This window comes from Parambassis ranga, chromosome 9 (genome assembly GCF_900634625.1).
Source record: "Parambassis ranga chromosome 9, fParRan2.1, whole genome shotgun sequence".
NCBI lineage: Eukaryota > Metazoa > Chordata > Actinopteri > Ambassidae > Parambassis > Parambassis ranga.
In genome coordinates, this window is record NC_041030.1 from 13,901,812 (window position 1) to 13,926,856 (window position 25,045).

General features: G+C 41.8%; 4 protein-coding genes across 12 annotated transcripts in view; 2 read left to right on the forward strand and 2 right to left on the reverse strand.

Moving 5' to 3' along the window:
• LOC114440865 (protein prune homolog 2-like) overlaps window positions 1–13,444 on the forward strand; it is a 28,581-nt gene extending 15,137 nt beyond the window's left edge. The window contains exons 7-20 of one of the 9 annotated variants that reach the window (XM_028413463.1): window positions 614–763; window positions 989–1,320; window positions 1,404–4,778; window positions 5,557–6,060; window positions 6,973–7,061; window positions 7,223–7,444; window positions 7,551–7,727; window positions 8,179–8,278; window positions 8,388–8,519; window positions 8,682–8,768; window positions 8,869–8,967; window positions 9,265–9,306; window positions 12,247–12,286; window positions 12,685–13,402. In XM_028413463.1, coding sequence (XP_028269264.1) covers window positions 614–763; window positions 989–1,320; window positions 1,404–4,778; window positions 5,557–6,060; window positions 6,973–7,061; window positions 7,223–7,444; window positions 7,551–7,727; window positions 8,179–8,278; window positions 8,388–8,519; window positions 8,682–8,768; window positions 8,869–8,967; window positions 9,265–9,306; window positions 12,247–12,283 — 5,346 coding nt within the window. In that variant the 3' untranslated portion in view covers window positions 12,284–12,286; window positions 12,685–13,402. Of the gene's footprint in view, window positions 1–613; window positions 764–988; window positions 1,321–1,403; window positions 4,779–5,556; window positions 6,061–6,972; window positions 7,062–7,222; window positions 7,445–7,550; window positions 7,728–8,178; window positions 8,279–8,387; window positions 8,520–8,681; window positions 8,769–8,868; window positions 8,968–9,264; window positions 9,307–12,246; window positions 12,287–12,684 lie in introns of all 9 variants that reach the window. The other 8 variants (XM_028413458.1, XM_028413460.1, XM_028413461.1 and 5 more) reach the window with 8 other exon arrangements.
• A 103-nt stretch (window positions 13,445–13,547) lies between these two features.
• On the reverse strand, window positions 13,548–17,742 carry LOC114440866 (beta-1,3-galactosyl-O-glycosyl-glycoprotein beta-1,6-N-acetylglucosaminyltransferase-like). Its single transcript, XM_028413468.1, has 5 exons — window positions 16,901–17,742; window positions 15,626–16,120; window positions 15,433–15,526; window positions 14,776–15,180; window positions 13,548–14,697 (listed from the first exon to the last, which is right to left on the reverse strand). The coding sequence occupies exons 2-5, from the start codon at window positions 15,922–15,924 to the stop codon at window positions 14,212–14,214; spliced, it is 1,284 nt and encodes a 427-aa protein (XP_028269269.1). The 5' UTR covers window positions 15,925–16,120; window positions 16,901–17,742; the 3' UTR covers window positions 13,548–14,211.
• A 27-nt stretch (window positions 17,743–17,769) lies between these two features.
• Window positions 17,770–21,197, forward strand: rfk (riboflavin kinase). The gene is made up of 4 exons (XM_028413470.1): window positions 17,770–18,314; window positions 18,910–19,061; window positions 19,616–19,718; window positions 19,991–21,197. Exons 1-4 carry the CDS (start codon window positions 18,233–18,235, stop codon window positions 20,152–20,154), a joined length of 501 nt encoding a protein of 166 aa, XP_028269271.1. The 5' UTR covers window positions 17,770–18,232; the 3' UTR covers window positions 20,155–21,197.
• Window positions 21,198–21,959: 762 nt separating this feature from the next.
• pcsk5b (proprotein convertase subtilisin/kexin type 5b) overlaps window positions 21,960–25,045 on the reverse strand; it is a 55,629-nt gene continuing 52,543 nt past the window's right edge. Inside the window, exons 29-37 of the mRNA XM_028413410.1 lie at window positions 24,849–25,035; window positions 24,544–24,758; window positions 24,210–24,452; window positions 23,902–24,135; window positions 23,643–23,823; window positions 23,354–23,565; window positions 23,147–23,247; window positions 22,857–23,061; window positions 21,960–22,722 (exon numbers count right to left, since the gene is read on the reverse strand). Of these exons, the coding sequence (XP_028269211.1) occupies window positions 22,295–22,722; window positions 22,857–23,061; window positions 23,147–23,247; window positions 23,354–23,565; window positions 23,643–23,823; window positions 23,902–24,135; window positions 24,210–24,452; window positions 24,544–24,758; window positions 24,849–25,035 (2,006 nt within the window). The 3' untranslated portion in view covers window positions 21,960–22,294. The remainder of the gene's footprint in view (window positions 22,723–22,856; window positions 23,062–23,146; window positions 23,248–23,353; window positions 23,566–23,642; window positions 23,824–23,901; window positions 24,136–24,209; window positions 24,453–24,543; window positions 24,759–24,848; window positions 25,036–25,045) is intronic.

The window sequence follows — 25,045 nt, forward strand, 5'->3', positions numbered from 1 at the left end:
GGCAACAAAAGTAATGACATAAATTTCAAACTTCCTCTAATAGTTGCTCTATAAATATCTCTTTTGCTTAAAAGTTCTACTTAAATAAGCACAAGAACAATTTGCAGAACTTCACAAAACAAACAGTTATACAACAAATCTAGATTAATCAAGCAAATATGTTTTCAAAAGTATCACTTTGCGCACTTTATGCGTAACCCTGCGTGGCAAATTATGGCTGCCATAACATTGTTGTTAATCATTTCAGAGAGAAAGAAAAAACAAGTTCCCTTGACAAACAAAACAATTAATTAATGCAACTTTCCATCCATCAATCATTGTGTGTGTCACTGAATTACCATAATCTGTGCATGGTGGCTGTTTTAAGAGCAAACAGTTAATTTCCAAACAATAAATCACAAAGTGTCTTTCTACCCCTCTGTGCGCTTTGACAGCTTCGTCTCTCATTGCTACGGATGAAGACTTACTTGGAACCACTTCAGTTTTACTATATTAAATCAAATCATATGTGCAATAAAAGGCATGGACTAACAAAGTTTCTAATATAGCTTTAACCAAAACATTAGGAAGTATTTATTTTTTTAAGATTTTTATCTTTTTCTCAAATTTTCAGGACTGGCATGATTATGTAGATGGGCTGAAATCACTCAGTCATCGCCATGGATGCAATGGTTTGGTGGTTCTCTTGTCCATCAGTGATACAGTTCACCATCCTCGCCAGCAGGTGGCTGTCTACTCCAACAACACAGATCTCCTAAATCAGGTAAATCAGCTGAAATCCAGCCAATACATCTTTGATAAACATACCTCTGTTTAATTACTTGTCCACAACAACAGGATATTTCCTCTGATAATATAATAAGACTGGCAGCTGCAACCTGAGAGCAGTTTTGTTAGGAGATGAACAGGTTAGATGCTCAGACTGCTAGTGATGGTGTCTAGAAGAAAAGCATAAGAAGATATTAAAAGAAGGTCGCTCTTGTTGCAGATCTGCTCTGAGCTTGAAGAGTCTTCCAGCTGGTCTCTGTCTGGTGAACTGGAAGCTCCTGAGAATCTTCAGGTCTACCACATTCCGATAAACACTGCCACATCCTCTGGCACTCCTCCTCTGCTGGAGGAAGAGATCCGGGGCATCCTCAAGGACTTTATGGACAGGCGGAGTTCTGTATTAGCCTGCCATCCTAGCAGCAGGACATCTTCCACGGAGGGAGTAGCCGGCAGTGTGGAGTTCTCCCAGGGTTCATCCGGTATCAATGACATGGATGGTTCTGACATAGAGAGAGCTGATGGAGGCAATGGAGATGTGGTGGCAATAGCAAGGTATAAAATGGATCAGCCATTAGTTTAGATATTTGTGTTTTAGACTAACTTCTGTCTATAACATTATTTATTTATCTTAACAGGGTGATGGCAGACACTGAAGAAGACCCAGGAGGTGGTGGAGTCAGTGCTGGTGGAGAGCTAGTGAGTCCTGACAGTGGTATGACCACCATCCGTAGCAGCCGGTCCTCCAAGGAGAGTTCAGTGTTCCTTAGTGATGACAGTCCAGTTGGTGAGATTATAGCCAGTGGAGGTTCGGCAGCAGGGCCGGGAGGTCTTTTCCTGAGAAACCCCTCCCCCTTGGGGTTGTTATCTCTCTCCCCTCCTGTCCCACCAGAAAGAAGGAAGCACCGCTCAAGCAGAAACAGAAGTGACAACTTTGACCTGTTTAGTTTTGACCCATTACACAGCAGTGACCAGTCCATGCCAGCCGGAGAGGAGGCAACAAATTCTGGAGAAAGAGGAGATGAAGCTGAAAGACGAGCAGGGAGCTCCAGCTTATCAGAACTTGATGAGCTAAGCTTGTTGGATTTCTCTGCTACCAATTCATTAGGAGGGCTTGGAAGTGGAGGTTCTTCAGCTGACCACCATGGGCAACTCCATGGTAATGAATTGATTGACACTGTGGTTCCTCCAACCCCAGTCAATAGCCTGGTGGGCAGCCGCCCGCCCAGCAGCTGTGGGGTCAGATTCTTCCCAGAGGATGTAGTTGAGAGGATCAATGGCCTGCAGCACAAAGACAGTGTGTCGTCATCCTTGTCAGAGACCTGGGATGAACTTGGCTTTGACACACATGGAGCGCTTTCTTCAAGTGATAACAACACCTTCAACAGGCTCAGAGACTCTGAGAGTCCACTTAACATCGTGGAAGACATGAGAGGCAAGGACTCAGTCAGTGACATGACAGAAAGAGAAAAGAGAGAAGAGAATGGCCACCAGACCAGAAAGACTCTTGAACCCCAACTCAGTCTGATCACTGAGCAGACTGAATCACATGACAACTGGAACCCAGGTTCTCTACGTCAGGATCAGTTTAACACTGTTACTTTGGCTGATCTTCAGTTAACACCACCAGAGGATGACGTAGCAAGAAAATACCAAGCTGCTGTCACTGGAGGGAAAGATAGAACATCTTCTTTGTCAAAAAAGAAAACAATCCTCAACACGTTAACTCCAGACACATCTAAAGAAGAAGATGAAGGTCTTCAAGGCAAAAAAGGAGGCCAACAGAAAGACCTCCTGGACTTTTGGACGTACTCAGCTCAGAAAGGGTTTCTGAAATCTGACAGTGGAACCACCACATCCTACCCTGAATCACTAGATATGTGGAATATGACAATCAGAGATGACAGCCTCTCACCTCTCACAACCCCTGACAACTTGTCTGACACCTCAGGTTCCTTCTGCGGGATGACCTCCAATATTAGGAGCGGCACATCTGTGGAAAGTCCACTGGGATACTCAGCTGTTGGAATGGAGATGTGGAACACCACCATACAGGAAGACAGCTCTTCCACTGTAACAAGCCCAGAAGGACCTGAAAATGCAAAGGACCTGAGTCACATGGGATCATTAGATGGCAGTGATGCTTTCGAGGCACAGGCAAGCAAAAAGGAAGAAAACGTAAAGGTCAAAGAGGAACAGGAGGAAGTTGGGTGGAGAGGTAATGAAACCAATGTGAAAATAGTCATAGAGGCTGTCGAAGGTTTAACGCAAGGTGAAGAAACAGGGGATGAACACATGCAGAGTGTTCAGGAACAACCAGATGCTGAGACCTATCAAGGCTCTGACATGTGGGACCTGTCTGTTCATGGCATGGTCACCTCCACATCCGAGTACGACAACGTAGGAGCTGGGACGTGGAGCCAGACATCCTCTCCTGACACCTACTCCAGCCCTATAGTGGACCTGATACAGCTAGAGGCACAGTCTAGCCCCTTTATAGCTGTCGCCAAACCTATGCATACAGATGAGAGGTACACTCAATACCAGACAGCTGAGGATGCAGAATGCAGAAATATAAATCCAGATCAAGATCCACCAGCCAACCAGGTGTTCCTGTTTGGGGGAACTAGTGAACACGGTCACATGAACAGGAGTCTGGGAGGTTCCGTTGAGAGTAAGTATGGCAACGAAGACAGACAGGGCTCAGCAGAGGCTGATTGGATAGAACAACATGCTGAACATTCCCCATTTGTTTTGGTGGAAAACAATTTCACTCAAATCCAGGCTGACCAATCATTACACCAACCAGATCCAGCAACATCGTCACAGGATCTGCCAAACAGGAGGGCAGGCAAGTCTACTAATGAACAGCAAGAGGAGGCTAACAAAAACAACAGTGTAAATGTTGAGGACAAAATAACTGAAGCTATGTCTCTGAGCTCCAGCCCCGGAGGGGAGAGGGACAAACTGCACAGCCCTGATGGCCTTCACACAGGTAGTCAAGATAAACTCGAGTCCAGTTCTGATGGAGATTCATTCTCAGGCCTAGAAATGGAGTACATCATTGTGTCTGGCACAGTGAAAGAAACAAAGAAAGAGTGTAATTATAAACAAGATGAGAGGCAATCTAAAGTCACAAGAAAGCCCATGGAGACATTTAGCATGCTGTCCTATGCAGCCAAGGTGCTGCAATCTCAGGCTCAAACTGCACATCACCAGGTCAGAGGAGCTGACAGTATTGAGGATCACATGGTGCCAGAAACGGTCCCTCCCAGCCGCTCAAAAAGTAACTCTGAAACTTTTCATCAGCCAGACTCAAGACCACCAAGTTCCAGTCAAACTCAGGTAGAAAATGACAACGAATCCACAATGGTGGCTCGAAGTGTGTCTCCATCATTGCGATATCCATCAGACCACTTCCTGAAAACCAGAGAGGAGGTTTATGTCCATTCACAGATCTCAATGGAGGATTCAGATGAGGGTGGGCAATCACCATCTGCACATCCACCATGTCCAGCCTCTTTGGGTGACTTTCAAGTCTGGGGTGACCAATTAGTGAGACAGGACACGTCTCAAACCACATCTGCACCACAGTCCCCTGCACTCACCAACAGTTCAGCCTCCTGCTCCAGCTCTCTGATTGGCACTCCTATAAGTGAAGTGTGTACTTCTACCGACAAAGGACTTGGATTACCATTCTCAGGAGATTTAATGGAAGAGGAGAACAATGAGGAGGAGCAGGAGGAAACTGATATGGGGCAAAGCGAGAGAGAAGAAAAACAACAGTTAGCATCGTACGACCTTCTGAGTTTTACTGAGGACCTGACGGGAGTTTCTTCATTTCAACAAAGACATTTAGGAACACATGAGCCAAAGATGGAGGAACACCAACAGAACAGAGCGGAATACTATGATGAACAGCCTTTAAGAAGAGACAATCGAGATGGATGGGCTATTGAACAACAGGCAGGAGACCCAGAGGCTTCTCAAGATAGTTATTCAGCTGTTATAAGGTATGAAACATATCACAAATCAAATATTAATATGGCATCTGTCAACACACACACGCACACCACTCACGGTTTTCTGAGTCTCTACAGTTTTCATTACGGAGTCTGTCAGAGGAATATTAGCATCACTGAACAGACGGAACTGTAAGGCTCGCCAGAGAATTTGATTCTGGGGTGTGTGTGTGTAGCTATGCACTGAGAGAAAAGCTTAGAAAAATGAATGAATATCAGTAGTATGACAGGAAGAGGTTGTGTGTCTGTATATGTGTGAGTACAAAAAGTAAGTGCATGTGTTCAACAGCAAGTTTTGATCTGCAGCGATGTGTGTGTGTGTGTGTGTGTGTGTGTGTGTGTTTATAAATCTGTTTACGCCTCATTAAATATGCATTACCTGCCTCATTACAGCTGAGCCCCAACACAGCAAATGGAAACTGGTCCCCTAGCTCACTTACAAGGTGTTAGTGTGAATGTATGTGTGCAATGGGAGCGTGTGCAACAGAGAGTAAATGTTGTCCATGTAGCTTTAGTGTCTGTGTTTTAAATACAGGATAAAATATGGTTTTAACATCTACATCCTCTGTGTGGATTTAAATATCTTTTCAACATTGGTTCCTTTGCAGCCACACTCTGGTCTGGAGGTTTTAAAAATATGTCTACATACAACATTTGCCTACAGACCAGATTCCATTTTTAGTTTTTTGAGAACTCTGAGCCCACACATGCACCACATATCACTGTATGTTTAATTTTTTCTTTTTTTCTGCATTAATTCCCATCAAAGAAGACACCAGGATGTAACATTACAACTGTCATCTCAGCCACCCAATGAAATCGCTACGTATCAGTGGACAGGAAGTGAGAACACAACTCAGGGTCAAACCCAGTACGGCTACAACTACCACCACATTGACCAAAGAACTGAAAACCAGTGCATGTACACAGCCTGTGCAGATAACAAATCCAGCAGTATGCAGAGCACTGCAGATGTCTACGCTGAGTTTACCACAGATGCCACAGCTGCACAGTACAGATCTGAGCAGACTAGAAACTATTTTCAGTCTGGGGACAATGCTCAGTACAGCATGGACGACGCAGGTGTCAAGAGTCAGTATGACTCCGTCAGCACCTCTGAGCTCCACTACCCACATTGTCCATCTGATAGCCAGTATGAGCCAGAGCATTATCAGTATGACGGACAGTCATTCTACCAATCGGGTGTCCAACAAGAGACAGAAGACCATGCACGGTATGTGCCGGAGGGATATGTTCACTTTCTCCTGTCAAGGTGAGCTTTCTTTCATACACCTTGTATAGATTATGTCCAGAGTTTGATCAGTTGTACTGTGTTCAACCACAAGGGAGCAGCATAGAGTAGAATTAAAAACTGATTAAATCATTCTTTGCATTTTTGAGAGATAGATGCCCATAACCAACATACACAAGTCAATATTTATTTATTCATTTATTATTTCTTATAGCCAACCTAAAAGCATCTTAAATCAGCATTTAGTTTGTGTATCTTGTCTGCACTTGCCTGTTTAATTGTTCCTGTTAGCAATTACAATGCATTTTGGCCCACTTTGTAATTCTGATGACCCACCCCCTCCTTTGGGATACACGACCCTGCCCTGCTTGTTTGTGTGTGTGTGTTTGCATGTAAACTACAACAGACCCTTTCCATAATTAAGTGGTCATGTGACTGGATTAGTGGCTCAGTCATTTGTGCTGGGAGGAGGCAGGATAAGGGAACAGCAAGCGCCCCAAGATTTAAAAGGAAAAAAAATCTTATGTACATGTGTGTTCTTTGTGTGTATTATCATGGATACTGGACTCTCTGTACTGCTTCTCTCTATTGTTAGCTGGCCGTATGCTAATCAGAGTCTGTTAGAGGGGCTTTAGTTGGGGGGGAGGTAGCAACACTGCTCAGTATTGTTTCCTCGGCCCACACGTGCAGCTCAGGAAAGAAGCAGTGAGTCCGCTCCTCTCCATCTACTTTGTCACTTTTAAGTCCAGTGAACAGACTTTAAACTTGTTCCGATTTAATGTCATGGGAACATTTAGATTGTCTTACTTTGTAGATGGTTATCTTTGTCTTGTTTGTCCCGGTACTGTGTGTAGTTGTGCCCCTGGTGGCAGTGGTAGTAGCTATGCTAATTTATGTTGTGGCTCATTATTGTATGTCTATGCCTCTGAGCAGGCACTCCCAACAAGGAGCTGGTGCAGCAGGGACGATGATGAAGATGGCCTCCAGTGAGGAAGCAGCCGAGGAGATGGATAACAGAGAAGGTGAACACAGCTAAGTCTTTGGATTGTTTTTTCCTGTGTTTGCTTTGTTTAAGATTGATATCAACAACGAAGTATGCATTAGGACAATTACTTAGATCTGACAAACTCCATACATACATATCAAAACTTTCTCCTGTTTTCTAACTAAACTCTCTGAATAGACCAACCTTCTTCAGCAGATGTATCAGCTGGGTCCAATCAAAGGAGAAAGTTGGCAGCTCCACCAATGAATGTGTCCCTGGACCGCAGTGAGGGGTCTCTGCTTTCAGAAGATGCCCTGGACACAGAGGATGAGGCCTTGGACACCGGGGATGAGCTAGATGTCAACATAGATGAGTTGGACACACCTGACGAGGGCGACTCGCTGGAGTTCAACAGACCTGGTGGGACAAACAGCTGCATTAACGTTTAGGAGGAGTACACACAGAAGGAATTAGCAATCTGTTGTTCGCACGTCTCACCATCCGTAAATTTTGTTGTCCCAAACAGTTGACTCAGAAGAGTCCAATCTGGGTGCAGGAGCAGCGTCTACTGAGCACAGAGACCACAGAGCAGATGAGGAGGGCAGGGATGGCAGGCTGTGGCGGACCGTGGTGATCGGCGAGCAGGAGCATCGTATTGACATGAAGTGCATCGAGCCATACAAAAGAGTCATTTCTCACGGAGGTACCTGGAAACCTGCCAGAGTCAACATTTTTAAATTTAGTCTCTGCTTGCAGATTTCAGATGTTCACAGTACCGGTAGTTTAAATAATAAATAATGTTAATATACCACAGTGAAGTACAGTGAAGTAAGCTAATGCAGAAAAAGAGGACGAGCAGTTTACACATCTCTATGTGCTATGATTTAATGGCATATACATATGTGTAAATCATGGAAGAACAGGACAGATCACCTCAAAATCAAATGTTTCTATGTGTCCTGTGGCCTGCTGAAACTTCAGGCTTTTATTGAAAACTGAAAACACATTTTCTTAAAACCTCTGCTCTTGTTAAAACAAAGTAACAAACCAATAAAACAAGATCAAACAAAGTGAAAAGCTTCAGACAGGATGACAGCAGAGGTTCATGCACATGCAGGCTGGAAACAGTGAGTTTCTGTGGTTTGTGTTTCTAGGTTACTACGCTGAGCAGAATGCCATCATCGTCTTTGCAGCTTGTTTCCTACCAGACAGCGACTGTGACAATTACAATTATGTCATGGAAAACCTTTTCCTGTAAGTTTGGTATTAGATGCCATGTTATCGTTTACTATTAATAGAAACCGCATCTTAACACCTGAGAGTCAACACATTGTTTTCTGTTGTGTCTGTTCCGTGTATGCAGGTATGTAATAAGTACCTTGGAGTTAATGGTGGCAGAGGATTATATGATTGTTTACTTGAATGGCGCCACTCCTCGCAGGAGAATGCCTGGTTTTACCTGGATGAAAAGATGCTACCAAATGATTGACAGGAGGTAATGTTAACGCATATTTAACCTACAGCTTTCTGACATCATATTATGCAATTAGAGAAGATTGTTTGAAATATGTTACAGCATTGAATGACATAATGCTATAAAATCTTTAGATAAATAAATGAGTTGTTCATTTTTATTTTTTTTTTAAATGTGCTACAGACTAAAGAAAAACCTGAAGATGTTCATCATTGTTCATCCTTCTTGGTTCATACGGACGTTGCTGGGAATCACCAGACCATTCATAAGGTCTGACTGTCAGTTGATCAAGGTTTAAGATTAAGAAGATTAACACACTCCAAAACATACTGGATGAAAACACTGATACTGTGATTTCTGTTTCCTGCAGCTCTAAGTTCAGTAGTAAGATCAAGTACGTGAATAGCCTGCGGGAGCTTGGAGAAATCATCCCGATGGAGTACGTCCATATTCCACCCAGCATCCTCAAGTAAGTCAACTTTTAAGCTTTACATCTGCATCTGAGTTTATACCGGAAAACACAACCGGTTTTATGTGTCTGTTTTATCTTCTCTAACAGTGTTGTGTGACAGATATTTGATTTGGAACCTTCCTGTTATAAAGCTGTGTATTATTGTGATTTTCCCAGCTGTTGGAGGCTGTGGACAGTGATTGATTGACTGATTGACAGTGACTGTCATATTTGCAGCAATCACAGACACATTTGAACAGAAATGCACAAACACCTAGATTAGGCCTGTTTACTCATCTTTCACTCTGCCCCAAGGTATGACGAGGAGAAGGGTACAAACAAATTTGCATGCATGAGGTAAATCCCCTAACCTGCCTGTTTGAATTAGTTGGTTATTAGTTGGAAAATGTCTCCAATGCTTCTGTGAAGTTTTCTCATGCTGGGACTAACCTTTGACTGACCTTTGGCTGTCTTCTTACCCAACATAAACGTATTGATTTTCTTATTGCTCTAAAGTCTGCTGTGCAGCCTTTTCCTGTAACTTGGTTTGTTTTACCTCTCTGTATGAAGCTTCTGTAATCACAAAGTTGGACAACTTCACATACAAAGCAAAACAAAACCAGTTCCCTTTTCAGATAGACTAGACTCCACAGCTAAAACACTGTTCTCTCAGCATAAATATGAGAAGTGATATGTGTGTGGCCTAATTGCCACACAGCTTACTTATACAGTAACACTTTTGGAGCAATTACATGTGGTAAAAGATTGAATTAATTGACCTTCAGGGTATTTCTGTTTTGGGTGACTGAAAAACAACTTTTGTGTGATGTTAAGAGCTTGTTTAAAGGAAAACCCAACACTAAAAGGCCAAGGTGGGGCCATTGTGGTGCCCTAGGTGAGACTATATTTACTCAGGGCTCTCAAGTCTCAGGCATTGAGACACACCTTTCAAAAAAATTCACACACTCACACATGGCAATTCTCACACAGAGAAAATTATTAACTTTCCTAAAGCCGTCTGGAATTAGCGACCTATCAGCCAATCAGAAAATAGAATTTCTTGTTGCCGGGTGTGGTCTGAGGTTCAGCTGCAAGCACGCGTTCCAAGAAGTCACGGTGGATGTAAACTATGCTTTGAATGTGAAGAGTAGAGAGCTGGAGGTGGAGGAGAGCCGTCAGAAGAGAGAACAACATCCACTGTTCAAGGGGCACAAAGTGCTAAACACACCCAGACAGACACAACCCTGGAACAGACCAGGCAGGAGCAAACACAGACAGACTGACAAAGACAAAGGAGAGCGGGTGACAGGTCAGAAGAATCAGGGCAGGTAATCAACAGAGGCAAACACCGGAAGTACAGCAAAGTTTTCAAAATAAAATTACAGTGGAAATGCGGAAATACAGTGAGCTATTCAAACGCTACAGATGCGCAAAGATTGTGACTTTTTTAGTTATTTGTTATATTGTATATCTTGTATTTTACAGAATACGTACACAGGTCTACGTACACAGAAAACCGGGAGGCTACCATAGACCTATCAGTGATTATTACATTTAGGTGGAGCTCGCGTGCATAAAACCAAGAGGGGTTAGGGTTAGGGTTAAGGAGGATCTGCTCATGTCTTAGATTGTACCTTAATAACTGGGCTGAATGTTGCTCGTAGATGTTTTTCTCTCGTCAGCTAACTGCTCAGAGTAAGCATTGCTCCTCTGTCCAGTTTGGCGTTCACTTTAGTTTATTGGCGAGCGTTCACGTTCTTTTACCTGTTTCCAGGTAGATCTTCTTCTTCTTCTTTGGTTTAAGGCAGGCTAGCTGGTAAATCAGCGCCGCCCAGCGGCTCCATTTAACAGACAGCAGTCACAGAAAGCTGATGATAGCTGAGCAAGTAGTCCCGCGTTAATATCACATAGGTTGAATTACATCCATAGGCATCCATTCAGCTAACTTGACACCTCAGACTTTGTATTGGTGCGAGGTGCAGGTGTTAAATAGGAAAGTGATCTGAATGGGATCCTCTTACATTTATACAGTGGTGGAGGAAGTACTGAAGCTTGGTACTTAAGTAAAAGTACAAATAACCAGCAAAATATATACTTAAGTAAAAGTAGAAGTGCTACATCAACAATCCTACTTGAGTAAAAGTCTTAAGTACTTACTTTTAAATGTACTTAAGGTATTAAAAGTAAAAGTACTCATGCACTGAATATATATATATTTGATTTTCATTGCAAAGGATATGAACAGGTTAAAATAATCAAAGAAATCATCTTAAAAATAAAAATGGACGATGTGTACTGGACCGGTAGTTAATTTAAATGATCAATACAGACATGTCGGAAATGTACCCAGAAGCAGCTATGGACAGGTCTGTGTGTCATGAGGCAGGCTGTGGGCATCAAGTGAACAGAGAGGCTGGTATTAAAAAACAGGCACTCACCATTTTTACCGTGTAAGTATTCCTGCTTTAGATTAATGTTATAATTAATGTTAATAAGACATTAATGGATGGATTTGTGTTAGCAGACAGTAGCTAACTAGTTAGCTAACTGAGCCAGTGCACCGTCATCATGATGGCTCATTATCGAAACACAGCTGGCAGCGTGACACCACCTCCATGCAGAGTCTGACCTCACATCAGTCCAGCACAGCTGTATGAACTGTATTTATAAATGTACTTGTAACTACAGTCATTGTAAAATTTGTAGTGGAGTAGAAAGTACAGATAATAGCTGCAAAAATGTACTGGAGTAAAAGTATAAAGTGTGCACTATTATTTTTACTTAAGTAAAGTATAAATACATAGAAATGTACTTAAGTACAGTAACGAAGTACAAATACTTAGTTACATTCCACCACTGCATGTATATGTTATATATATATATATCTGTAAGTATGTCTTTATAGGACTCTGCTGAAGAATACATGTCATATTTCAACAGACACTTTCCCCAAATATGTAATTTAATTACAACTAAGAAGAAGAACCCGTGAGGCCGTGGCTCGAATCTTTGTGTCTTATCACTGAGCATGTTTAAAAACTACAGATCTGGACCCAGCACTAATTATGTAAAACGTTGAAATGTTTAAGGCACCCCATTTCATTTACTTTTAACCATTTTGTGCTGAAATGCTTGTTTTCATTTTTTTTATAAATATATTTGTCCTTCTCTGGCAGTGTTGACATAAGTTATACTAATCAAGCACTTGCATGTGTAGTGAGGACACAGCCACCCTGTTACTTGGTAACCTCACTCACTAACCTTTGCTTTCTGCCTTCTAACTCAATGCTGTACCAGACTGGATGCAGAGTTGCAGGATACAGCCGCTAAGTAAGTGGTAAGCTGTTTTTTTCCTCCGTCAGTGAGTGAATTCAACAAACTGCTGCTGACGACCACTGTTGTCTACAACAGGAAACACATACCAACAATAAAAAGAGGTAGTTTCCCAATCACGCCGATGCTGCGGGACACTGCTGTTCCACATGTCTCAGTAGAAGTGTGTGCAGTGATTGTGTCACAGAGTAATTGTCCTTGTGAATTGTGTATTTCTCTGAGAATATCATGTCAGGTCATATATTCTAGACCTGCTTATACTCAAATTCTAATGAATTTCAAAGGTCTTAGTTGATTTGCTGTATAAATGACAAATTAAAAAAACTAAGTGAGGAGGATTAGGGTAACATGGGGCGATTGTTGACATTATATGATGTGCTTGATATCTCTTCTCTCACTCAGAGTCGACAAAGGACACACTACTGTCTGATATGATGCCAGGCTGCTGCCTCCCTGCATTATGCTGTAGTCCACAGCACGCCCGAATGTAACCGCCAGCCTGCAGCATGATGCTACGGCACACAGTTGTGGTTCAAAAAAGAGGATGTGCTACAAAAGGGAAATGGCTGTTCAAGTGTGAGGGTGCTGCATAACTGACTGAATAAGAGACAAGGGACTGTCACTGTGCTGATGGGAAGCTTTACACTAATGTTACTGTTACCTACTCACTTACTTACTGTACTTTCTTTTACACGTGAACCAGGCTTTTCTTCATATGTAACTCACTTTGTTGGTCTTGTTTAAAGGCTTTTTACATTCATGTAAAATTACATAATTATTCTCTGGAACAAATATCTAGAGGTTTTTTTCATTCTAATAGCTACAATGCTCATAACCAAACACCCAGAAAGAAGCTTTTTTCCTCCTTGCAAAAAACTTTTGCTTCGACTGAAGTCATATTCTGTAGCCCTATCAATAGACTGTGATGTTAAGTAATTATTTACACTGTAATCAATGTTTACAATATACTCCTTAAACACACACACACACAAAGACAGAAATTCAAGCCTGTACTGCTGGGTTTGAATAGTTTACAGGTGTGTAGGTGCGTCCAATCACAGAGGGCATCACAATACGTCACCACCGTGTTCGTCACCCCATTAACCTCTTTAAAAGATAACCAGTAGGCTGTTCTGTTAGCACGATGTGTCAATATTGCAACATCACATAAGGTAACAAAAAAAATGCTGCTGTCAGTAAGGACTGTAATGTGTTGCATGTTATAACTTTGAGCTAATTATTTACCAAAAGCCGAACTGCCAACATAATTTTAGGCCACAATTTATTGACATTTTTTGGTGTAACTGTGTGAAAGATAAGAAAACAGTGAGAAAATACTGTACTGTACTATTCACATGCCCACAATGCAAGATGGGGCACGTCTACGTTCATTTGTGTTTTCTTATGTTTGTTAGTTTGAGGCTTGCATCGTATTCATTTGTTGTAAATTATGTCAAATGATTTACTTTATTAAAGATGTGTTTCTCCCGGTCTTTTTCTTTCTTTTCATCTTTTTTTTACGTAACAAAATAATAAAATAAAAATACGGGAATATCGGTGTGAATACAAACGAATGACTCTTGTAAAGATCGTACCAACAGAGGCTTTTTGGCAGCAACAATTTCCCAAAAGTCACATGTTCCCTGTTCTTTGTTCTGTAATTGTGAAACTAGGAATAAGGAGTGATGTTAATCTAGGTCAAATGAACATCTAAGAAAGGTTTTACTGCAAATGAGATTTTCATTGCACAAAGTTCATGCAGTTTAGTTAATATTCAACAAATGAAAATGGAAATGCAGCGAAAAAATATTGACCTTCTGCATGATCATTCAAAGAGTTGTGTGGGTGTAATAAGAACTCACTTTACAAATTATAAATATTTAGTTTGACTTTTGACTTATTCATGGTTTTAGAGAGAAGTTTTTCCATCTACCACAGCTCGGCCAATGCCTTTTTTCTCAGGTATTTCTCCAGGCAGTGGACAGCGACGGGATCTGTGCTAGTATCAAACTTGTTGGCAAAGAGATGATGCTGCTCAAGCATCCAGGGCAGGTCTCCGGCACTGTACACACATATTCCCCGGACATGTTGGCCTTGACACTCTGGGTACGCTGCTTGCAGTGAACCCTGCGACCCCTCGTGCCACTGCCACTTCACGAGCCGAGCCACTGCATTCATGTCTGTAATGTCGTATTTGGGGTGGGTCCCTCTTGAGCCAGGGACACCAGGGATCCGTTGAATGGTTGCCCAGAGAAACTCGTCAGGGCTGTAGGTGTCTTTGGCCCACTCTATCAGTGCTTTTATTCGGTTGTCTTCCAGCACACTGCGGATGTAGCCCCGGCTGACCACTATGTAGGCATTTCCCGACATAATTGGCAGGTTGAAGGGAGGTGGCTCCTTTTTCTTATCTGTACCCTGAAACAGTGGGAATAATTACATTATTCTGGGTCTATAGAAAAGTTACACATCATAGAAAACCTCAAGAACAAGTACCTTGATGTTCCCACCAACTATCTCGTGAACCTTTGTCACTCTCCACTGCTTCTCATTAGGCATTTTCTCTGACTCCAAGCTGTTAGCACCCCTCAATGAACGCAACGTCCTTACAATCTCCAAGTTGGTTTTGAGCGGGAAATCCTGGCCACAAAGGTTGATGAAGTATTTCCAGTTTGTACTGGAGTTATAGAGATCAGTCATGCAGTTAAGGTCAGCCTGGACACGTGGCCAGCCGGAATAGACCACATTCACAGGCTGACTGACCATGAAGACATTTGGGAAACAGGAAGTAATGGCTTTGATGGCAGAGTACACTGAAGCCTGGGCTTTTTGGTCCACATGAACACAATAAATATTTTGAGGTGTGTAGATCGCACGCAGCAGTCGCTCAAAGTTCTGCACCTAAAGTGGGGGAAAACAGGATTTTTAAAGGAGCACTCCAACAATTTAGTTATAGTCTTTCATAATGGCAGGATAAAAAAGTCCAAAATTGGGGATTTTTCTTATATTCGTCATAAGGATTATACTTTCCTTGCTTACTTGTCCACATTTGGACATTTGACCAATGGACATTAATTTATGTGAAAAATATGTAAAATACTCAATTCATTTCAGGGTTTAGAAGTTTAAATTCAGGCTTTGGAAATTGCATACCTTATGATGTACAACCATGGAATACGCTAGAGGGAAGCCTTCTTCTTCCTTGCTCAATGGGAAGGTCAAATACTTTCTGCTTAACTTGAAATTCCTGCAAGCAGACAGTATGAACCGAACATTACATATTAAGCTGGATTACAGTAACACACATTAAAGAATATACAGAAGCTTGTGGTTTAAACCAGCATACCTGCAGTCTTTGGTTGCATTAATATAATACTCATCTGGGATCTGAATGGCCTTGACGAAGGCCTTAGTGATGGTCAATAATTTGGCCTGCTGCAGGGCCTCCGTGTCTCTCCGCAGGATTGCTGAACAGTTACACTTTTTCTCCGGACCACCGTCAGCATCTGTGTACTCCAGCCAGCTGTACTTGCGCATATAGGCAGGACTGGTGCCTTTAATTTGACTGACTAGTAAAAGAGTTACCAGTAAACCCAGTACCATTATTAACTTTAGTAACAACCAAGTTTGTTTCAGTAACCGCATTATTCAGTTCAGCATCCACCTCAAAAAAAAACAGTAATATTTATGTCAGTATGTTTTCCTCTGGCTCTTGGTGGTTTCTAGTTATTGCTTCCTTCTGTGAGTTACAGCATGTACGTGCACAGAGGGATGTTTGATGATGTGTATACACGTTCTTCTCATCATGTAGCCCGGCAATATACTCCATACATTGCTGTCCCTGGAAACAAGATAAGGAAGGAGATTTAAACAAATTCATTCTTTGGCCAATCCCTCACTGAAGGTGACAATAAACCAAAGTTCATGTTAACATTATATAGGCATCTATCAGATGCAAAGTTTTGTAGCTAATGTTTACCTTTTATTAGCATTCTGTTTCCCACCCCATATTTTTATGTTTAGGTACATAGATTTTGACTAAGCACTTTTTTTACATATTAAATACATGTACAATAATATCATGATCGTGACCAGTGGCTCTCAGAATTTGCATTTTGGGTGTGAGATGGCTTTGGCTACACACACCTATGCCACAATGACTCCTCACGTGTGAACTTGTATTTCTTGTTTTTCCTCTAAATGTTATTATATTACACATAAAATTGATCTGTCTGGATACTTTTCGTAGAATGAGTCTGTCACATAAGATGTCCTGTTTTTTAAAAAAAGGAACTATAATAGGAGACTGCCTATCGACAGTGGCAAGAGACCATCTGCTTTCACTCTATATGATCATATGAATTACGTGAAAGTTCCACTGTAGCTTATCTAGCAGTACACACACTTAGGTACCCTTTTCTTGTCACTTCCCCTGTGAAACACTGCCAGTAAGATTAGTTTATATGTAACCTTTAGAAACACATCTGTGTTTCTAACAGTTTCGCGCAAAGAGTCAAATCAAGAAAAATCATGAAATGACCATAAATCATAAAATGATTATTGTCATTTTTTCACATAAACAGTAGAATATATGTATAATGAATATATAATCGCTTCATACCTGACTTTACGAATGGAGCTTCACATCCCAGTCTTTAATCTTTGTCTGTTCCTCCACTCATTGTTCTGAGGTCACAACTGTAATCTCTCACTCATATGTACAAATGCATATAATTTGTTTGCTGTATGATCCAGACTTCCTGCCTTTCTGTATTTTCAAAGTAAAAACTTGCTTGCGCTTCAGACTCTTTAAAAAAAACGTAACAGATGATTCTATTAAATTATTTAAGTGGTATGATATAAATCTAAAATTAGTACTAGTACTAGGAGGTGATATATTCAACAGAATCGACATATATGTAGCCAGATAGGGTGTTGCCGTATTGGGTCATGCTTTTATTGTGAAAGGCAGTTTGTGCTGAATGTCTCCATAGGAACCTGAAAAGTTTTACACACATTGCGAATAAATGGTGTCTACTAGAATTACTTTCAAATATTCCTGTGACTAAAATGATTGGTATATACATCAGTAATTTCATTTTTGATTTTTTTAAATTATAATACAGTATCCAGTCACCACTGCCCGCGAAGACTGTGATATTGTGTTTTAAATGCATTTATGCACGGGAGATGGTTTAAGAATATATAGACAGGCTTGGTGCTGCCCTCTTGTGGTTAAAAAACATTGATTTCATAAGAGGGCTGTGACCTAAGTAAGAAGCTTCTAAACCCATTGACGGTAGGCTAAACCACAATACTGTTACACAATGCAATTAACGATACCGTAATCACATTTTCATTTCGTCATTTTTTAAGAACTCTGGTCAATAAATAGGAAGGTGAAAGGCTTTGGTTTCGTGATTGTTATATGTCCTACAACACCTGAAGGCAACACGTGACTCCCTGTGATCACGCGGTCAAGAGACGTCAGCCTCGGCTCTGTAGACGCAGATGTGCCACATGTAACATCACCGGCTTTCTGTCAGCACCGGGATACATTTACTCCATCACAAACCTCAGAGCACCTAACGGAGAACGAGGACGCCACCCCCAAAGTACAGAACAAACTGTAACTTTTGACCACAGCATTTACACGACCTATGTGCTCCTGATGAAGCTAACGTCAGTTAGCATCGCTAGCAATAGCTGTTGAACTTTCACCATCGCTGCTCATTGACTAATATTCATCGTTATCCAGCTGAAGCAGAGGGAGACGTCAGGCAGGTGGAGGTCGCGCCTCACTCGGGACTCTATAGGAATAGTATTTTAGCCACGTTAGCTGTCACAGCGGTTTGTTAGCGAATAGAGCAGTTCTGACTGGTTAGCTAGTTCGACTTCCTTGTGTGGTTCGAGGTCATTCTGTAGCGTCCGTCTGAGAGAGCCAGCGGTTGACATGAAGAGCCTCCCGTTCTTCTGCCGGGGAGAGGTCATTCGAGGCTTTGGAAGAGGCAGCAAAGAACTGAGAATACCCACAGGTGAGCTGAACAGTGTCTTTATCTTTTCACCAAGCTAACGTAGGTATCGGTCTGATTAAGCGCAGACAGTTAAACAATAAACCTGGCATCGACCTTCCCTGTTTATCCATTAACTACCAACTTATCTCTCGGGTGAATATTTACTGCACGACCTTACTGTAAAGCTGTGATGACGACACGTTTTACGCAGGAAGATGAGGTAAATGTGAGTTGAGTAATGAAGGAAGCGGTATTTACTGAACTTATGACTTCCAGAAAATGTCGTAAAAAAGCGAACGAAAATGTGCAAATAGTTATTACATAAAAACACCATGTCAGTTATGCATATGGTAACATACTTAACCCTTTAAAATAGGGGACAGAGATCATAAAATGTTAATTAAACATCCACTTTTATATTCTAGCCTTTATCATGTTAAGAATAGTGAGGTGTTTTTTATTATTATTTAAAACCTCCAATCAAAACTGTACATGCCGCCTGTACATTAATGTACATTGTTTTAAAGATACTAAAATTGAATTTGAATGCCTTGATCAGCTGATACCAATATAATCATGGTTAACCCTAAATCTGCCTCCACCCTCTGACCTCCAGCCAACTTCCCAGACTCAGTGGTGGATAACCTTCCAGCAGATATCAGCACAGGGATCTACTATGGCTGGGCCTGCATCGGTAATGGAGATGTCCACAAAATGGTGATGAGCATCGGCTGGAACCCTTACTACAAAAATACCAAGAAATCCATGGTGGGTACAACAGAAGTAACATTCACTGCAGAGAGAAGTGCACGTGGTGTGTATCCATTTATAAAAATGTCTTAGTCCAGGGTTTGAAGCCACATGCAGTGTAGTCACAAGTCCACATCTCCACTGACAATTTTAGCTTTAAAAAAATCACATTTCTCACAGTGGCACATTATTATTTGATGTAAAACTTTTTTGGAACAAATTAAATTAAATAGTTTTAATTTGATGTGATTCCTGTGAGTCAATCCATGTTAAGTACTGGAAAACCCCTCAGCGCTGGGAAAAAGTACAGCCTGTGTTCTCACTCTTATACCACGTGTGTTTATCTCAGTGGAGTGAGAAGAGGTATTGTCAGGAAAGGCAGACAAAACAAGAGATACACAGACATTCCTTCTTCTTGCCTTGCACCTTTTTAAGAGAGCTAAAGACAGCAGCAACAAAACATTAACAGTCAAAGCATATGTGAGTGTGGTGCAGAAGTTTTAGTTGTCCATGTTTATTTTGGGTTTTGTTTCTTTGGCATGTGGCATGTAATGTGTTTACTTTGGTTCCAGGAGACACATGTGATACACACTTTCAAAGAGGACTTCTATGGGGAAATCCTCAGTGTTGTCCTAGTGGGCTACATCCGTCCAGAGAGAAGCTTCGACTCACTCGGTACGCATTTCTCTCACACATATGTTTTAACACCTAAGCTGTGGTCCTAAGCCCCTGTCACACAGGTACAAAGATGGAATGGCAGGGCATTGTTGTTGTTTCTTTTAGCCAATCCATAGCTTAGTTTTAGCTCTGAAAGCCCATGGTGTCGGCGCCATCACGGCGCCTTTGTTGTCAAAAAAGGTCTTTTGTATCCAGATCTCATTACTCACATAATTCTTCTCTTTTCACACACTCCTTCTCATGTCTTCCACATGTCTTTACGCCAACAGAAGCACTCATTGCGGCAATCAACAATGACATCGAGGAGGCCAAGGTGAAGCTGGAGCTCCCAGAGCATCTCAAACTGAAAGAAGACAACTTCTTCACCAGCTTTCCTTCAATCACCTCCACCACCACCGCATCCACATCACAGACTATTATGAACGGCCACTGACAGCTGTTGTGGACAGCTTTACTTTGCACATGAATTGACACAAAGGTTTCTACAGGTTTGTGCAAATGTAGAGCTTCATTCTGAAAACTCTCAGATGTCGTCATGGCTGCACAAGGACATGATGATGATAATAACAATAAACAACCCGTTGTTTTTATAGTACTATTACACTGTCAATGTTTCTGAGCTGTTTAGGTTCCTCTATAGTTTTGCTGCAGACAGCCATTGAATAAATTAGAACAGGTCAAATTTTTAAATATTTGCACCAGATTGCCTCTTTATGTGTCTCTGATGCTGCTGTTTGAAATCAATTATTAGACAGATGACTACAAATATTTGTGTGATTATATGTATCATAAGTTAAACCCTGTAAACGCCATCTAGTCAAAATTCAATGACTAGTTCATTTCTGTGTCTGCCTCAGAGACGGCCTGGGCATTATAGTTAGACATTATGCAACAGTGCGGCTGAATGCAAGGCATCTGTGTGGAAAGAGTGATTAAAATGATTATAGATGTATATTTAATAGATTCAGGAAGTGACACAAACCTTGTTCATCACTGCCCTCAGAGTGTACATACAGACCCCTCACTGGATTGGATCTGCAGTTTTGATGCATATGCAGGGAAAAAACTAAATATTTACAGACAGAAATGATGCCACGACCACTAGAGAGAAAACTGTAGATGACCGGAAAGAACACTAATGAGTAAAGCAGTTTTTGTGTTGTCACTGTGCTGCAGTCTCTGTGGGGTGGGGGTGGAGGGACTGCAGCAATGGTTGAACAAAAACTTCTTCAGTGTCCGTCACATCTGTATACATGTATCATTTTGATATAATAAGCAAGGGATCTTTCAAAATGAACTAAACCTTTAAAATGTTAACAAACCCCTGTGTGTGGGTGTGCTTCTGTACAAGGAAGTTGACATAAGATGTAAATACAAGTGTCTACAATTATTCTTCCTCTGTAAAAATGAAGAAATGTGTAAATCTTTATTGTATTATATAATATTTTAGCTAATAAATGGTTAATTAGGTTAAAATATGACTATGTTATGAATGTTTCCATTTATCATGCATCAGTAGCAATGATCCATTATCAACCATCACCTGGCTGTTTTTGTAGGTGCCTGTGTATTCTCAGTCAATGTGTGTTTTGGGAAATTCTGAATTTCTTCAGATATTTTATTTTTTCAGGAGGACACTTTATTAGTGACTCCAACGTTTTCCAATCTCATTCATTACTATTATTTATTCTCATTTACACAGGGACCACAGTTACTGCATAATTAAAGTTTTAACGCCCATCTATGTTGCATTCATTGGTTTGATATTATTTGATGAAATAAATCGGTTGATCATAATTTTATAAGGCCTTTGTAACTTTTTTGTTTTTAAAAGGAACATTTCTGTAAATGGCTGCATTGAAAAATCATCAAAATAAACTACAAATTATTTAGGTCAATTCACACCTACAACAAAATGTTATTATGGAAGAAAATCACAAATTTCAATGACTGTGAAGCAGACTTGTTTTATCTTTGGGAGACAATACAAGCAAGATGTACAACAGCCAAGTCAAATCAAGAGCAGAGCCAAAGGAAACATTTTGAGAATCACTGCAGTATTTTGATGTCTGAACATTTAAAACACAGCAAAGTCATCAAAACAAAGCTGACACAAGATCAGGGCTTTTGTGCCAATTTGAGAAGTTTCACCATTGTAAAAATGTAAATGTATTAGACCACAATTTTATGCTGTAAAACAAACAGTATTTGTTAAAAAAATTGAATGATTTATTCCAGAAATAGTAAGTAAAGAGGTTTTTAGCTCAAAACTTCTCTTTCAATATTTCTGTTAGATAAACTCGGGAAGGACTAAACAGCAAATCATCTGTCCCTGCAGTCATATGTCCGCTGTCTCAGATGATTTTCATAGGGAAACCAAATGTTGATCACACCAAGAATTCAACACACTACATTCTTGGAACAAATGTATTTCAAATAAACAAACTGCCAGGGGTATACAGAGAGAGCATAAAATGTTGGTATGGTGAATATTAAAAGAATCTGAAAGGATTTACCTTCCAAACATATTTCACAACATGTTTAAAAGACTGAACACAGACTGCCCCTTCTTTTTATTTGTATGAGTACATCTCATCATCATACTCCATCTCGAGTTCATCCTCCTCCAAGAGTCCGTACCTGCACTTCCTATACACCGTTCCATCTTGTGCCATGTAAACAATATCATCCTCACTGTTGTCTTCCTCATCATCATCTTCACATTCAATTATCCTGTCACTGTACCCCCCAAATGAAGAGGTGGCGGCTTGTGATGCAACGCCTCCATTAGTGTTCAGTTTCTCATACCTACCTGACATGGTTTTGGGTATGAGGTCGAGCATTTTTGATCGAACGCTGAGGAAGAGGAAAAGCCCCCCGCCCACAGAGAGGATGAGCAGAACACAAGCAGTGACTAACAGTTTGGCTGTGCTGCTTTGAGCCTCGTCACCTGTCCTCATCACAAAGTTGACACTCATGATGCACTCCTCTGTTATAGATGCTGGAAGCCAAGAAAGTTTGGAACAAAGTTTTAGCATTAATCTAAAATATTGGCTCTGGGAAGAGAAACTAAACAGAACTACCTCAAAAACATAATTACACATTACACAGGAGGCCCAGTGTGTGTGTGTTTACCTTGTGATGATTTGCAGTCACAGCACTCCCTAGGTATGGGTTTATCATCATAAGGTGCCTCAGTTCCACAGCAGCTCAAGCAGCGGCCATCATCAGCCAAGATCTGCGGGGCAGGGCAGACGGTGCAGTTCCAAATGCCTGGACCTCGGCAGTCCAGGCAAGACGGGTCACACGCTTTGCAATCTGGTGTATCACTCTCTGGTTCCTGTAACAAGATGTTGAACTCAGATTGAGCGTCACATACCAAGCAGAATACACGAGTTAAGTAACACAACAAAGCTGTACGCCACCTGTGAGGTGGTGTAGAATCCCGCAAAACACTTGGAAAGGCATATCCCCTGCATAAGAGTGTAACCATCATAACATGACTGGCAGGCCAAAGCACCCATGTCTGGAAGACAACAGAGAGATCATATAACAGGCGTGTCATTGTGAGGCTCAACTGGAGTTTCCAAATGAAAGGCATGAAAACAGACAGTGTGACTGTCACTCTTTACCGCTGCAGGTCTTGCATGTAGGGTGACATTTGCGACAGGTTGTAGTGTCTTGGTAGTAGCCTGCCGGGCAGCTCTGCCGACACTGTCCCCAGTGTCTCAGGTAGACATAGCCTCGCCGGCAACTCAGACAGTGTGTGTTACTACCACCCCTACACTGGCTACAAGAGGGGTCACATCGATCACAGGTCATGGTGGTCGTGTTGCCAAAGTGACTGAAAATGTGAGACAGGTTCTGTTTAGTTGATGGCAGTGGAGGGAAAAGAAGTGTTTTTTCGTGTGTTCTTCAAACCTCTCTGAACAGGTTTCAACGCAGCCGCTTCCCTGCTTGAAGAATTCCGGCTTACAGAGGACACACTGCACACTGTGACGGCCCACACAGGACTTACAGGTGAAGTGGCAGCGCTCACACATACGCTCATCCTTGTCCTCAGCGTAGTAACCTTCAGGACACTCCTGGACACATGAGTTGTCTGATGGACACAGCGAGTCAAGCCTGAGGGATGATGAGGTTTATACAGTACATCTCTTGCTGACAGTGGAAAGCTTACTCAGTAGGTAGCGTGGCTCGTTGCAGCTGAGACACTGGTCTTTGCCTGGACCAGTACAGCGATGGCAGAGTTGGTGGCACTGTTGACACTCCCTATTCTGATCCATGTATGAGGACAGGGCGCACTGATTGTACCACACGCAGTGTCCGCTGGCATCTTTACGCCTGTTGGTGCCACAGCTGAGGCAGGATGAGGGCCCATAGCTCGAGCAGGTCAGACATGTCTGGTGACAATCTGAGAATGTAAGAGAGCATTAGACACATAAACTGGGATAAGTGGACTACATGGTAAGCTTCCACCTGCCCCACCTCTGCATTCATTGGTTGCCTTGTCATAGTAAGTGTTGTTGAGACACTCAGCCAGACACTCTCCATTGTAACGGACAGCTTTCGAGTTGCTACACGCCAAACAGTCATCAAAGTCTGGTCCGTCACATGTAGCACAATCCACATGGCAACGCACACACTCCTGTTGATTCTCACTGGCATAGAAGCCGTCAGGACAATCATCCACACACTTGTCATCATGGAGGAAGTAGTACTGGGCACAGTCTGGAGGAGAAGTGGAAGCAAAAGGGTATTTTTCTGTTTCCTGGATGAGGTGGCCTTCCTGCCTGCGTCTTTACACTCTTAGTGCACTTACCCTTACACAGGCCATTCTGATCACACTTGTTACAATGTGCTGGGCAGCGATGGCATTCTGTGATGTTAGCAAAGAAGCCCTCTGGACAGAAGGTCCTGCAGGAGTAGTCCAGGAGGAAGAAATTCGTCTCACAGCTCAGACAGCGCGAGGGATTTTCCTCGCAGGATGTACACTCAGGGGAACATGACTGGCATACGTCGCCTTCAGGAAACCCTCTGAGACAGAAACAAAGATAGAAAAAGATGTCAGTTTGGTGGCATTATGATGGTGAGCAAATCGATAAAATGAAGGAATGGAAGAAGCACCTGTGACACTCCTCCACACACTGTCCATCCTGCAGATAAAGTCCGCTACGGCAACGCTGACACAGTTTGGCATCCTGGCATGTGACACACCCTTTCAGGCAGTCGTCACATTTGCCAGATGTCGCGTTGGCAAAGGTACCAGATGGACAGTGAGACAGGCAAGTCTGATGAGCAGTTAGAAAATGACCTGAGGGCAA